General features: G+C 44.4%; 1 protein-coding gene across 2 annotated transcripts in view; it reads left to right on the top strand.

Moving 5' to 3' along the window:
- asic1b (acid-sensing (proton-gated) ion channel 1b) overlaps positions 1-15,287 on the top strand; it is a 715,429-nt gene that overhangs the window by 664,032 nt on the left and 36,110 nt on the right. For both annotated transcript variants that reach the window (XM_043681801.1, XM_043681800.1), the window contains exon 6: positions 11,187-11,340. In XM_043681801.1, coding sequence (XP_043537736.1) covers positions 11,187-11,340 — 154 coding nt within the window. The remainder of the gene's footprint in view (positions 1-11,186; positions 11,341-15,287) is intronic.

Here is a 15,287-nt window from a genome sequence, read left to right as displayed (position 1 = left end):
ATGTGTCACTCGTATTGCCATCACAAACCTATCCAGCAGTAAGTAGATGTAAAAAGTGACAGTAAACACTTTGCAGTTTCTATCAAAAGACAGGTTCATGTTTGAAGAAGGCAGTAGTGGGACTCTGGAATGCAAAGTTCTAATCTAAACACAAGCCCATTTTCTTTTCCCCCAGCTGCTGATTGAGCAGTTGTTCAATGCCAGTGGCTTCTGTTTTTTTTTATCTCAAAGCCTGGTGAATCTGGTTCATACTTTCAGCCAATAATTAATGCTTCAGATCTTGAACAGTGTGCCTGATCAGTGGGGTGGTGACGAAGGGGCAAATCCTTATTCTCAGGTCAGAACAGGATGAGTTCACTCAGCCAGCACTTTGTGTAAGTTGATATGGACTTGGAAGGATGTGTCAAAAGTGGATGTCTTGCCAAGTTATGCTTGGGGCCAGCTAAAATGGGAAACACTTTGGTCAAATTCAAAAGTTTGACTACGTGCAGCTTTGAGCTCCATTGCCAAATGGTACAAAATCATCTGGTTACCCATGGCTAAGAAATAAGTTTTGAAATCTCTGACCTCCTTTGGGTTGGCAACTTGTGGTTGGAGATAACCCTGGATGTTTCATCAGATGACCCTTGTGTTGCCAAATGTTATGCCTCCATCCACCATCAGTGGTCACACAACATTTCCATCCTCTCAAAAGAACACCAAAAAAAATCTTCTTTTAACCTCCAGATGATATTTCTCCCAGACATTGCTTGTAATCAAAGATGTTAATCTTTTAACTCCTGGAGACAATTGAGGAAGCCCAAGATTACATCTCCATTTTCATGGTGATGGTCCTGTCACTCAGGATTGGCATATACCAGGGTGGTCTTGCCTCTTTCCAGTCTATTGCAAATAAAATGGACTGACCTACATCCAGCTGAGAGTCCATTTTCCACTGGCCTTTGGAGCAACACAAGGCCTTACATGGTCAGCTGAGTGGTAGCAGGTTTTCAAATAGAGGAGGATAAAGCCTTACCATGCTTCCCTGGGTGACTGACTTATGACAAGACGCCTAGGCAGTACATCCACTGCCCCCACGTGCCATGACATTTGCAACTCCCATCTCCTGATATCTTGGCATTCACCAAGCCACCAACTCTCTGTCGGAGTCACAGAGTGATAGCTCTGTTACTAGACAGAAAGAGGTCATTCGGCCGTCCATGTCTGCGCCAGTTCTCCAAAGGGATAAATCACGCAGTGCCATTCTCGCAATGCAAATGTGCACACCATGATAGAACAGGAGCCCAGAGGCCTGTTTGTGAATTTGGCTTCATGTTTTCTGTTAAGGAACTCTCAAAACTTTCAGTTCTTTTTAAAAAAAAAGTGGATGACACAAAGGCTACAGTGGACACTCTCTCTGTTGTTGTTCCTCTCTGACTCTCTCCAATCACCTGCTACTCGCGGCCATATTCTGTAAGCAGGCTGTTAAAGCCTACTTGCTCAGTGTTCCGCGTTGTCAGATGTTGTCTCGAAAGCTGTACTGACTTGTTCTTCTTGTTCCTCGTTGTAAGGTCAGGCTGGATGTGAAGCATTCACAAGGTAGCCATCGGAGCAACTGTGCTGGAGTGCGGTGCCCAAGCAAACAGTGCCTCCTCGTCCGTTTGGGCAGATGTCGGGGTACCCATGCGCTAAGCAGTGCCCTTTACAGGTGACAAATGGGGTTGAAGGTGGGTAAAGGGGAGGTAAATACAAGTGAAGGAGAGCAGCCAGCGTCACTTGGCCTGTTAATTTGCAGAATTGATGTGTGCCAACTTGGGCATGTTACCTGGCACATGTCAAGCATGTTTCTCTGTGGAGCTGCCAAGCTTGCTGCTGGGAGCAGTGTTCCTGTGGCAGGGGCATTGACTGCCCAAGCATGAACCAATGGCACTAGCTTTGAGGAGACTGGTGAAGATACCTTGCAGATATCCTACTGTGCTCCATCAGAAGCTCAGAGTGCACAGCACTGCAGCAGCCAGTGGTAGCCATCAAGCACAGGTAATTGTTGTGGTGGTCGTCCATGTTTTTTTGGCGCTCGATGTTGGTTATTGCCGTTTCACCACCCTCTGTGTTCCGTGCCTGCAGGTCTTGCCAACCCGCTTCCCGCTGGCAAACAAGCTGGGGGGATGGGGAGTGAATGAAAAGTGCATTGGTGCAGTTCATGCCAACGTTCGCCTCGGGACATGGACCTGAATGGAGCACAGCCAGACGCCATTGGCCGCACAATGGCAGGACATGCGCTGCGGATGGTAGGAAAGGTGACAGGAGTGACCACTAGTTGCACCTCTTGCACGGACAGAGTGCAGTGAGCTGGCGCAAGGGGAGTCTGCCCGCAGTCTGCATGTGGCCATCAGCCCAGTGCTAGCCACTGAGAGAAAATCAAAATACAAAGGAATCAGATTTGCAATTGTTACATACGTACAGCACATTAAAGTAAGTGGCAAGCTCCGCACAGACAGCTTGCAGTGCTTCTATTGGACAGCTACATTGTTCCCAACGAAATATTGTTCTGACAACCTACCCTCTGCTGGTTGAGTAGTCACAAGTAGAGCTCCACAGTAGATCCTTGTACACAGTGGAGCATGTATGTTTCCTTTCAAAAGAGCAGTGCCTTCCTAGTCAGCCTCACATTGAATTAGCTGCAGAGTGCATTACTCAATCAATGGTGTTGGTGGTGCCAACTGCAGGGGGGAGACACTGTTGGCTCAAAATACTGCACCACAAGTGGGCACCAATACCAGCTCACGCCATGTCTTGGGCAATTATTAGTGCCCTCTTACTGCCGGTAAGTAATTACCTAATCCCGGGGTTGCTTGCAGTCCTGCCACTTGAAGTCCTTGTCATTGGATACCAACGCGCATATGTCAGTACAGCAAGGGTACACCATTCTTGCACGCGCCACCTCTTCTCGATGCCCAGGTGGACCAGTTGTCGTCGTTTTTTCTTGATGGGGCCACCAAGTTACTCACTGGCCAAAAGCAACCACTGCAGGTACTTGGCACATGCGCTGCTTTGCGGTTTTCTGATAACAAGACTGCTGCCACACAGGAGCGCTTTGAAACGGAAGTTAGACGTGACTCTTGAAAAGTGAGTGACATTGCTTGTTGCATTTATTTCAATCAAAATACTGCAGTTGGGAGAGTAAATGCAACAGCAAGGCATAATGCATGAGTAATAATGTGCAATACAATAGCAGCATGCAATGCAGCAGGAAGGGCCAATGCACAAGCAAAGAATTGCATTGAAATGCGACAAGGTAAAATGCAGCTATTTGGGTGTGATGCAGCAGTGATTATACAAGAAAGCAGCTGCAAAGTACATTAAAGCAACATTGCTTGATTTTTAAAAAAGCAGTAAGGTGCATTCAGTAGAAGCAAATGCAACTCGAGCAAATGGAACTGTCAAAGTCACAACATGAGAGCAAGCTAGAATGCTGTCTAAGCAGGCAATCTCAACAAGTGCAACACTGCAGCAGCAAGGTGCAATGCATCAATACAATACACTACAGTATTGAGAAATAATACAGCCGAACAGGTTACAGTGCAGTTGTACTAACAGTGAAATACAGTAACAACTATAGAGCTGTGATAACAAGGCACATTGTTGCAGCAAAAAATACAGTGCATCAACAAAGTGCAATTCTAAAGCATTGCTGTATAATGCAAGAGCAGCAGGTTACAATGCAACAGCAGTAATAAGGTACAAAACAGCAGCAGCAAAGAACAATGCAACAGTGAAAACATGCAATGCAGTAAGAGCAAGATGTAGCAAAGAAAGCAGACAGCAATGCAAGGATATTAAAATAACAGCAATAAGGTGCAATGCAGAAGCAGAAAGTGCTAAGCAGCAGCAATAAAGGACATTTCAAGAGCGAAATATTGAATAAAGGCAGCAAGCTGCAAGGCAGTAGAATTGAGCATAATGCAACAGCCACAGGCAGCGATACCAGCACAGTATAGTATCGTTGAGTAAATATAGCAGGGAGGCAAAAGCAGCAGGATGCAACACAGCAGCAATGAGTTAAAATATTACCAAACAGCTGAAGCAATGTGCAATGGAATAGCAAATAGCCACAATAGAGCGGCAAGGTAGTATGCAGCAGTAATGTAACACCAACAGGCTGATGCTCAACAACAGTGAAGTTGAACACATCAGCTATAACTGGGTCCAATGCAGCAGAAACTGCATTGCCACCACAACAATGTTCAATGCGTTTGCAGCAATATGCAGCACAAATGTAGAAGTAATTGAAGTATATGGCTGCAGCAACAGAATGCAATATCTTCACAAAACATAATATTCCATTCACAATTGGATGCTGCGCTAAGGAACTGCAGTACAATACAACGGAAAAGTAGAATGCAATCAAATTTTAAGGCAGCAGTAAGTATTATAAGGACCATTGCAAGGTGCAATGCAGCTATGAAAATGCACAATGCAACAGCAGGATACCACACAGTATGATGGAATGCAACAGCAGCAAGGGATGAGATTGCAGCAGCAGTGTAACAGTCGCTGTGAATTGCAATGCAGTGTACAATACGGCAATGGAGTAGGTGACAAAGCAGCAGAAGCTGTCTGCAATGCACAGCAGCAACAAGCTGCAATATCCAGGACACAGTTTGCCAGCCTTTGCAGACTCTCCAGTGATAATTAGACATGGCATTGTAGCAATAAGTACAAAGGTTTAATGCAATGTCCACTTCAACTGCACATTGCAACTGCAAGTACACAGGCAAAACATGCTGAAAGCTAGCCCATTAACGTGACTTCTGACTTGCTTTGGTTGCAACTTTGTATTTGTGATGTGGGTTGAGTTTTGTAATTCTCTTTTCCTTTCTCAATCCCCCTTTCAATACATCCGTAAGGGCATCCTCAGAGTCTGGAGAGACCTGGAGTTCGTCCTCATGGAGATTATAGTGCTGCACAGATAGACAATTGAATGACGAGGTGGACACTGCACTGCACTGCACTGATGGGAAAGGTACTGACAGAATGGTGATCGTCTTCGAGATTAGTGCCATGACACTGTCAGGAATTCGGAATCTATTTAAGGCATGGGTAGTTCGTTGTTCCAAGTCCCAGCTTTTAAGGTGGTCCTTTGGGTTATTGACGTATGTATATTGAATGTCTCAATGACCTGCTCTCAGGAGGAATGTGTATGGCAGATGGTAGCTTCATAACAGATCAGGAGAAGCATTGTATTTCTCATTCTTCAGAACATCTTTGTCCTCCTGGGCTTGTAAGGAAGAAGGTGGAAACTGGGAGTAAGTGGCTTGGATTTGATCTCCATCTCCAAGATTGGCTTAAGGATAAATGATAAACTCACTGAAATGACGTCCAACCTCAGGAGCAGTGTGTCAGTGATATCCATTCTATTTGACATCTTCGTCAATGGTGGATTGGATGTCATTTGTAAGGAGCTGTTTTAGAGTATCCTACATATTTCTGACGGAATTATTTTGACTGTTGGTAGACTTGCCTGTGAAACTAGTGGGTTGCATTCACTATAGTGCCTTTGCAGAGCTATGGCTCACTTGGGGATTTCCAAAGTACTCATTGGAAACTCAAGGGTGTCTGCCCCAATTCCTGAAGAAGGGCCTGTGCCCGAAACGTCGAATCTTCTGTTCCCTAGATGCTGCCTGACCTGCTGTGCTGTTCCAGCAATAAAGTTTCAGCTTTGATCTCCAGCGTCTGCAGACCTCACTTTCTCCCTGTCTGCCCCAATTGTTGACTCTTGTTTGTATCAGTCCCTGAGTTCTGGCTTCAACCTAGAATCTACAACCTAGGCTTGTGATATCAGACTGAGAAGGAGTGAAGGGAGCTCTGGTCCTTTGATACATTGCTGAAAAGTGATGATTTATGTAGGTAGGGTAAGCTTATGGCATGTAAGGGAAGGTCTCCGAGGCATGCTTTGAGAGAAATTGTGACAGAAAAGGGGAAATAAGAGAGAAAGTTTTGATGAATGCTGAGCTATGCCTGACATCCCAGAAGGGAAGTCTCGTGCTGCCCAGGCAAGTAATGGTAATCTGCTCACAGGATTTATGGAGAGCTGTACTGTTCAACATGCACAGCATAGGCAGTTCTTGTTGTCTGTCTTCTACAGGGGGCTGAAACCTTTGAACTTGGTCATTGTCTCTTAGCCAGCTAGTGAGCAACTTGAAAAGTGTGATGGGTGCAGCCATGATGTAAGTGAGGCCTCTGTGGGACTATGGGCTGAGGTTCATCAGTCTCCGATTCAACTAACCCCATAATGTCAAAACCTCCACTGTCCTAATTATTTGTGCCCTGGTCTGTCAAACTGTGTGGGTGCAGCTGATTAATCATCAACAAAGTCCCCGTAGACACCAGAGTGTCTCTTGGTGGTAAGTAGCCTACTGCCAACCTGTTGCCAGCCTATCTGGACCCAGCTATAGGAAGAATATTATTAAGCTGGAGAGGGTTTGGAAGAGATTTACCAGGATGTTGTCGGGTATGGAATGTTTGAGTTATGAAGAAAGGCTGGGACTTTTTTTCACTGGAGCCGGAGGAGGTTGAGAAATGACCTTATAGAAGTTTATAAAATAATGAAGGGTATAGATAGAGTTATTGGTCATTGCATTTTCCCTAGGATGGGGGAATTTCAAGACAAAGGGGCACATTTAAAGGTGAGAGAAGAGAGATTTAAATAAATACATGAAGGGCAATTTTTTTCCACAGTGTGGTTTATGTGTGGAATAAACTTCCTGAGGAAGTGGTGGTTGTGGGCACAGTTACAGCATTTAAGACATTTGGATAAGGACTTGAAGAGGAAAGGTTTGGAGGGATATGGGCCAGGAGCAGGCAGGTGGGACTAGGTTAGTTTGGGATTGTGTTCAGCATGGACTGGTTGAACTGAAAGGTCTGTTTCCGTGCTGTATGACTCTATGACTTTAAGAAGGTTGTTCGGAGTAAGTACTGAGTATTAAGTAAAGGGAAACTCTGTAGATTTCTCAGTGACTGGTCACAGTCTGTAGTGTTAGCTGGAGTGAACAGACCAACCAAAGACATGGAACACAAGAACGTGCCATTGCCCAGTAACCATGCGAAGGAAAGGGCAAGAGAGACAAGGAACAAAAGCACAAAGCAAGAAGGGATGAGATGGAGAGGCAAGGAAAGAAGAAATGAAAGAGGGAAGAGAGGATGAGCAAAGTATGAAATGGGGAATGAAAATGATCGGGTTGATGGAATTTTTTACTTTTATTCGTGGGATGTGGGTGTTATCAGCGAGAGCATCATATATTGCCTGTCCCTAATTATCCGATGGGCAGTCAACTGCATTGTTGTGGATCTGGAGTTACATGTAGACTAGACAAGGTAAGGACGGCAGATATCCTTCCTGAAAGGATGTTGGTGAACCAGATGGGTCTTCACAACAATCAGCAGGGATTACCTGGTCACTGTTAAACAAGCTTTATTATCCCAGATTTTTATTGAATTCAAACTTCTACCATCATGGGATTTGAGCCTGTGACCCTACAACATTAGCTTGTTGGGGGGCGATTCTGTGTTACTAGTCTCGTGACATCACCACTGCACCACTAATGTAAGTGATAGAGAGAGGGAATTTTTCCTTTTGAGTAGCTAGGTAGCTAATCCACGATACGGGTTCTGCCTCTTAAACCAGAAAGGGTTATGGAAGGATTATGGGCTTGGGAGACTATTGGTCCCTTCCCATTTACACAGGGCTGTTGCTGAAGACTTGAGGGCAGCCTCCCAAATGGATTGGGGGAGCACACTCAGGCAGTGGCAATTTGTTGAAAGTGTACAGGTCAGAATGGAAGTTCAGCTGCCTGTGCTTTAGTCACTGATCCTTTTGTTAAGTTTATTCTGTACCTCTCCCAGTGGGACTGAATGCATGGTCAGGCATGTACATGAGCACTTCAAACTCAGAGCTTACGTGCAAGCTCGTGAGATATCAGTGATGCAGTCTTGCATTGCTCCAGTTGAGCATGCCAAGCAGTTGGCAAATTAGCCCCAGATGCCATGTTCTATGCATCATAATCAGTTGTCAAAAGAAAGTGATGAGAAGGGGAAAAGAGCAAACTGCACTCTGTCCAGCAAAATTAATGCTTTTAAATTGCCCGAAAGGGACTGCCCTCTGTGAGTGTCACTGGCTACAATGCCATAGTTATAATCCACTTTAAGCCAATTGACAGTCAAACAGAAAAATAAATCTGCTGATCACACGTAGCTCTGTGTATAGTAGTTAGAATGGTCCCATTGCAAGTCTGAGAACATGGTAAAGTGAAAACAGCAGCTCGTTCAGAGGTGTGAGCATGCAGACTAAGGAATGGCACCATGTCAGCCAAACATTCGTGATTTTGGGGCCATTGTCTGATGGAAAACTGGAATGGAATGATAGCACTAATGTGGGAAAGAGGCACGTGGAGTTCGCCTTGGTGTTCTCCTAGCAAACCTGGAAGCCTCTTGTTTTACTTCCGGGTGCTCCTGGCAGACCTCTGTGCTACAGCTAGCATCGTCACAAGAGGTTGCTAATATTTCAAAAAGTAATGTGATTGGTAGCATCTTTCCGATGGAGACAGCAAAAATTCCCCTTTTCTTCACAAAACAACTGTGGAGGAAAGAGAGAACCTTGATTTGAAAATCCTGGATTTGCACGAGTCGAATGTACTTCAGTTCCAGAGTAGCGTTTTGACAACATTTTAACATCAGTGGGCTGTGACCTCTTGGCAATGCTGCAGTATGGCTGCTGGAAGTGGTTGAATTCCCGATGACCGAGGTCAAGTAGACTGTACTCAAGACTCCTTGTCTTGAGCAAATCTTTATGCAGCGCATTATTTCTGTCACAACAATGTTGTGACCCAAGTTGGTATAATATTTGTTGTCACGTTTCGATCACCACATCAACAATGATTGCTCAAGCAAATTTTTATTGAGGCAATGACCCTTTTAAAGCGGAATTAAAAGGGTCAAACCTGTTCCATGTCAAACCTGTTCCATTGCAGTACTCTGTGCTCCTCTTGCTGTTCAATTGTCTGTCTCTGTGCTGATTGTTATTTCTCAGTTACTTAACTTTAGCCAATTTATACGTTCATGTACATTTTTAAAAATAAGAATTATAGGTAAACTTAACAGCAATTTAACTTCTTGTTCCTGTTTGAATGGAGACTGTGTGAGCCAGAATGCTATCATAGCAAATAAGGTTTGTTCAGATGTTAAGTCTATGATGACCCGTTACCCAGAATTCTTTGCAGGTAAAATCAAGATGTTGGTTAGCTTCCCTAAGTAACGTGTGTTCTGCTCTGTAAGTAAACTAGCAAGACACAATAATTCAAGCAAAAAAAATTGCTGAAATGTATTTGTTATCCAGCTCGCTGTTAAATGAAGCAGGTATTGTGATGTTTAATTATTATGCCTATGAGTTTGAGTTATGTATGATGTTTACCAACTTTAAGCTGAATACTCCACTTAGAAGGTTAAAATTCTTCCCAGATGACAGTACCCATGGTGGCACTGAGTCACAGTAAGGAGGAAAACCCCGGGTTTGATTTCCAATCTTGTCAGCTCTCATTTGAGAGATGGTTTTGTGAACCTCTCAGAGGGAAAATTAGTCACACCCTCTCTCCTTGATTGCTATGCTCCAATTCCCACCGCAAGGTATACCTGTGTTTATATTAAGCGATAACTTGATTGGATTTGTTTGATGCCCCCTTCATCCTAGTCAGATTGTCAGTGAACGCATCTGGGAAGAATGGTCCACTTGAGCATGGTGCCAAATGCCAGTGCACTGTACCCCACTGTACCCTAGTAAGTGCCAGTGCCACCAAAAGAGGAAGTTGGAGGAGCAGATCATTTGAAAAATGATGAGGTTCTGATAAATGTGAGCATTCATTAATTAAAACAAACTTAGCTTTTTTTAAAAAGTGTGGGCATTATGTTGTGCAGACATGAAGCAGTGTCAGCCTTTTTGCTGTGATGAATTACTGGTCTTGCATGAGGTCTAACAGGTTACCTTCAAGGTACAACTCCTTCTTTAATTAAACAAAACAATGTCAGAATCTGTATAGTTGTCGTACTCCACTTTGCTTGCTATGCCATGTGTGATTTTAAACATGGTGTTGCTTTAATAGTTATAACAAAATATCTGAATACGCACATAATCAGTATTGTCTGTTTCATAAGGGGTCTGAGTGGTGCACAGGGTTAAAATATTGTCCTTTCATCTCAGATGTTTGGGATCAATCCAGCTTCAACAACCAAACTGGTCTGTAGTTCCATAAAAGCCGAGTCATTGAAAAACATTCTTGTCTTCACAAGGTTATAAAAATTGAGGTAATGAGCTCCCAATATCAGGCATTTCATTTGTGAGGGAAGGTTAAAGAAGTTAGTTTCTTTGCTAAATGGGTGACTTAGAGAGAACTTCTGTTGACCGTTTTCAGTAATAAATGCAGGGAGGTGACAAGTCAATCTTGACAATTATTGCCCCATGTCAATTACCACTAAACGCCATTACAAAATGCAGCAAGTAGGAGTATGAGAGGAAATCATGTCGACCTTCCATTTAAAAGAGGGAATGGTTCAGTATCAGATGTTGGGTCAGATGGATCCAAGGGATCATTGGGCGTTGTTCCAGAGAGATATTGGGAAATATGTGGTTTTAAAAAAATTCCTCAGGCAGCTGTCAAATTTGTCTGCACCTTCAGCATTTAGTGAAGGCTTCACTCTCCTAAAACCTCCCTCCAACAAACAGGTTTGTATAAACATTCCTGCTTTTTCAGCTCTCCATTAAAACAATTCTGAATTTCATCTCATTTGGTTTCATCTTGAATGTATTTTGTGAGCAAAATTGCAAATATGTTTGAACTAGTAACAGTAAGCCCATATGAAAAGGTGGGTCAATGTGGTTAGAGAAAGGGACAGGGGCTGTCACACTTAATGGCCTTTTGTCTGTTCCAGGAAGTTGTTTTTTTCTCTGCAATCTAACTTTACGCAGTCACAGTCTAACTATGAGTGAACTACAATCTATAACACAGGAACATGGCAAATTCCAATTAATACCAGTTCACCCTTAGGACAGGGAAGGCACAAAGTACCATGCATTAGCTCAGCCCACCATCAATTCCCTTCCCCACCCTCCTTAATAGTAAGCAATTGCCAATACAACTGTGTCACTACTATTTGAACAGAGTTCTTGGTGGAGAAGGACAGTTCATATTGCACATGTGAGACGCCCTGCAACATGACTCGATATGGTAAGGAGCTGTCCATGGTAAAAATTCCCAGCAAGGCTTCAGCCAAATACCTGGCCAAAAAGTACAACAAATCAGAAGATTACATCGGGTGAGTACCTCTGCTATAACTGTTTTTTTCTGTTTGTCACAGTATAACCATGATTAAAGAGGCAGTGTCTTTGTCACTAGGCAAGCAGTGTAGCATGCCTGACATCAAATGTGATGCAGTAATGTTCTCCTTGATATGCAGTGGAATTTCAACATGAATTGTGTTGCTACTGCCTGTTTGATCCTACATCTGTGTCTAAACCACTGAGATTGTCCTTGTTAATATTACTAAAAGTATCCATGGTGAGAATGCTCAGCTTAAGCAGTCATCCTCAGTACTGTTAGTAACAGTTTTCCCAATCAATGTCTTGCCCTTGCTTTGCCTTGCTGGTAGAGTCCTTTCATGGTTCTATTCCCAGCTCACTGACTGTAGTCAACTCCACTCACAGAATGAATTATCCTGCTGTGGTCACCCATTGCATATCCTTAGCTTTTGTGTGTTCCTTAGTGACATGCCAAACTCCTGGTAAAAGCAATTTCAAGAATACAGTCAGTTCCATATGTCACCACGCTTTACCACCCAGTCCTCGGCTCTACAACTCTCACCACACTCTCTGACAGCTTCTCTACCATTAAGTGATGGACAGGTCCAGTTAAACATTGGCAAGACCAAATCCTTTGCTGCCTTCCCTGCAGAAACTCTGCAGTCTAACCCTTTGATACCAATGCCATGTGTGACTGTTTCTACTCAACCCAAATGGGCCCAGTTCAGCCCAGAGTTGACCTTTAATGCTCACAGCCAATCCGTCACCAATACGAGCTGTTTCTGCTGTGTAGGCACCTCGCTCCCCTTCCTCATCCCCATTGCCATCTAAACCCTCATTTACACCCAAGTGACCTCCTGGCTTTCCCAACAACCCTTGCCCTCTTGATCCCCTGCGCACCACTATACACAAAATCTTAATTGCTCTCGAGCTCCACCATTGACGCTACCTCACAAAAAATCCTTTTTACCCCACCCTGACTGACCTCTTCTAAATTTATTATCTTCAAACATGTAGACTTTAAAGCGCAAACCTTGGTTACCAATTTTGTCCCATGTCTCCAACCTCCTTTAACCTTAAGATCACAACACATGCCCTGCCCTGTTGTGAATCTTGCCCACTGTGTAATTCCTTCCCCCTTTCCGATAGTCCAAATAGTGCCACACCATTTTGCCATCATAGCCTAACATACTGGAATTCTGTCCCCAAACCTATCTGACCAAGAGCCTGCTCAAAACATCATCTGTAGTCAGATCCTCTATCAGAGAATCCCTACAGTGTGGAAGTGGGCCATTTGGCCCATTGAGACCACACCGATCCTTCAAACAGCAGCCTACCCAGACCTACCTCCACACCCTGGCTAATCCACCCAGTCTGCACATCTTTAACTGTTGAAGGAAACCAGAGCACTTAGAGGAAACCCACGCAGACACAGGGGAGAACGTACAAACTCCACACAGGCAGTCTCCTGAGGCTGGAATCGAACCCGGGTCCCTGGCGCTGTGAGGTAGCAGTGCCAACCACTGAGACACCATGCCACCATTCTTCATCCGATTCCTGCTTCGGGGTTTCCTCTGCCCTCTTTACAAAGCCACGATGCTAAAGACTCTTGGCAACTGGGAAGTTTTGTGATCATGTTGAACGTTTTGGGGGGGGAAAAAATAGATGTGGGAGGGGAAGGGTGGAGTGGGAAGTAAACAAAGGCAGTGCTTCTTTGAGTGTTCATGAAGTTAATTTGTCTAAGAACAGAAAGCCGATCAATGCTTAGCACTGGTAGTTTGCTCGGTGATGCTGATACAAATAAAGGCACGAATGAGTACTGTTCATGCCAAGTTTAATCATGATTGATTGTCCTGGCATGGACTCCAGTGATATGAATGACTGATCTACACACCATGTCAGTTTTTGCTTTTAGATCCTTTGCAAACAAAACTAATTTGAATTTATTGTCTAATTAAACGTGGTGGGAGTTTTCAGAAAGGAACAACGCGGCACAACTGTCAAAGTTGATTGGCTCCAGAAGGACCATGAATCACAGCAACAGTTGAGGTGGAGTGGGGGGGGGGGGGGGGGGACAAGACAGCAGCATTTAAATTGAAGGGTGAAAATTCCAATGCAGCTTTCTCAGTGGGAAGAGTGGCGATGCAAAGTTGGGTCAACCAATTCCAGAACTGAATCCAGCTCACCGATATTTCCTGTCAGTCTGCTCCTGCTCCCGTTTTACACCAGGTCCATATCGTACAGTTCACCTAGTGAAAAGTCTCAAGGTGCCTCACAGAATGTGCCACCACACCATGTGAGGGGGATATTAAGATGGGCAGAGTCAGTCTTCAGGGGCTGCTTCATGGAAGAGAGGGCATTCCAGTGTTTAGTGCTCAGACAGCCACCAGCAGTGAGGTAAACACCAAAAAAAAAGCAAAGAATTGTGGGGATGCTGGAAATCTGAAGCAAAAAGCAGAAAGAGCTGGTGAAACTCAGCAGGGTCTGGCGGTATTTGTGGAGAGAGAGAGAGAGAAACCGAGCTAATGTTTCAGATCCAATGACCCTTCTTCAGAACAGTTCCGAGAAGGGACACTGGACCCAAAGCATTAACCCTGCTTTCTCCCCACAGGTGCTGTCAGACCTGCCGAGTTTTGCCCGCTGTTTCTGTTTTTGTACCAGTAGTGAGGTGATGGAAGCCAGGAATGAGGAAGGGACCAGAAGTGAATGAGAGCAGTGACCTCAGAGAATTGTAGGGCTGGAGGGAGGTTACAGGAAGAGGGGGAGGAAGTGAGGGATTTGAAAAGGTGTGACATTTTTAAAACTCACTAACTTGTGTTGACAAACATACTGTCATGTTCTGACCTGCTCAGATGTGCGACAACAAGCCACTGGAGCAAGTGGGACTTTAACCTGGCCTCTTGTCGCAATGGATCCTGTACACAGTGTAATGCTAGTCCGTGTTCAAAGAACAAAGAAAATTACAGCACAGGAACAGGCCCTTCGGCCCTCCAAGCCTGCGCTGATCCATTTACTCTATCTAAACCTATCGCCTATTTTCTAAGGGCCTGTATCCCTCTGCTCCCTACCCATTCATGTATTTGTCCAGATACATCTTAAATGACGCTATCGTGCCCACCTCTACCACCTCCGCTGGCAACGTATTCCAGGTACCCACTACCCTCTGCATAAAGAACTTTCCACGCATATCTCCCTTAGACATTTCCCCCTCTCACTTTGACCCCTAGTAATTGATTAGCAATTGGTATGGCACCCATCAATAGCCAATGCAGATTCCAACCATCTGTAAAAATCATGTTCATTCTCTATTCTCCCATATGCAACTGTGTGCTAATTGGAAATGAAGAAAATCAGTATTAGCTAACAGAACATACTGCCCACAACCCCAGTACAGACTTGATGGCCAAAGAGCCTCTTCTGTAATGTACAAGTTATAATTCTCTAAACCCCAGCTATTGTGTGGGTTAGACTCAGAATAAGCCTCCATTAACAGGAGCATTTTATCAAGATTAGAGTGGTGCTGTAAATGCACAGCAGGTCAGGCAGCATCTGAGGAACAGGAGAAACAACATTTCGGGCAGGAGCCCTTCATCAGGAATCTAGGGGCATTTTGCCGAGGGGCATTTTATTGGCCCATTTGGAAAGTACGGATGTTTGTAAACCATAACAGAAAAGGGTAAAGCGCTTTTCTTAATTGTTTCTTGTTGCTCAGAACGTGCTTGGCGGGCCTGTAATGACGGAAAGGTCTGCTCTTGAACAAGTGTGGCCTTATAATGGGCATCACCTATTGTACTTCAGTGCCCTGAATCCTCAGCAAGCCTTTAACCGAGATTGTGAAATCGGCTGGTGGGTGCAGAGGATGTGACGATGTTTCTTGGGGCCACAAGGGTAATCCTGAGCTTATCAGTGTGCCAACCTGAAGCAGCATTGCCCCTGTCGCAGCAGAATCCCCAAGCACAGCAAA

The sequence above is a fragment of the Chiloscyllium plagiosum genome, chromosome 43 (assembly GCF_004010195.1).
Source record: "Chiloscyllium plagiosum isolate BGI_BamShark_2017 chromosome 43, ASM401019v2, whole genome shotgun sequence".
NCBI classification, from domain to species: domain Eukaryota; kingdom Metazoa; phylum Chordata; class Chondrichthyes; order Orectolobiformes; family Hemiscylliidae; genus Chiloscyllium; species Chiloscyllium plagiosum.
This window is presented reverse-complemented; position numbering and strand designations above follow the sequence as displayed.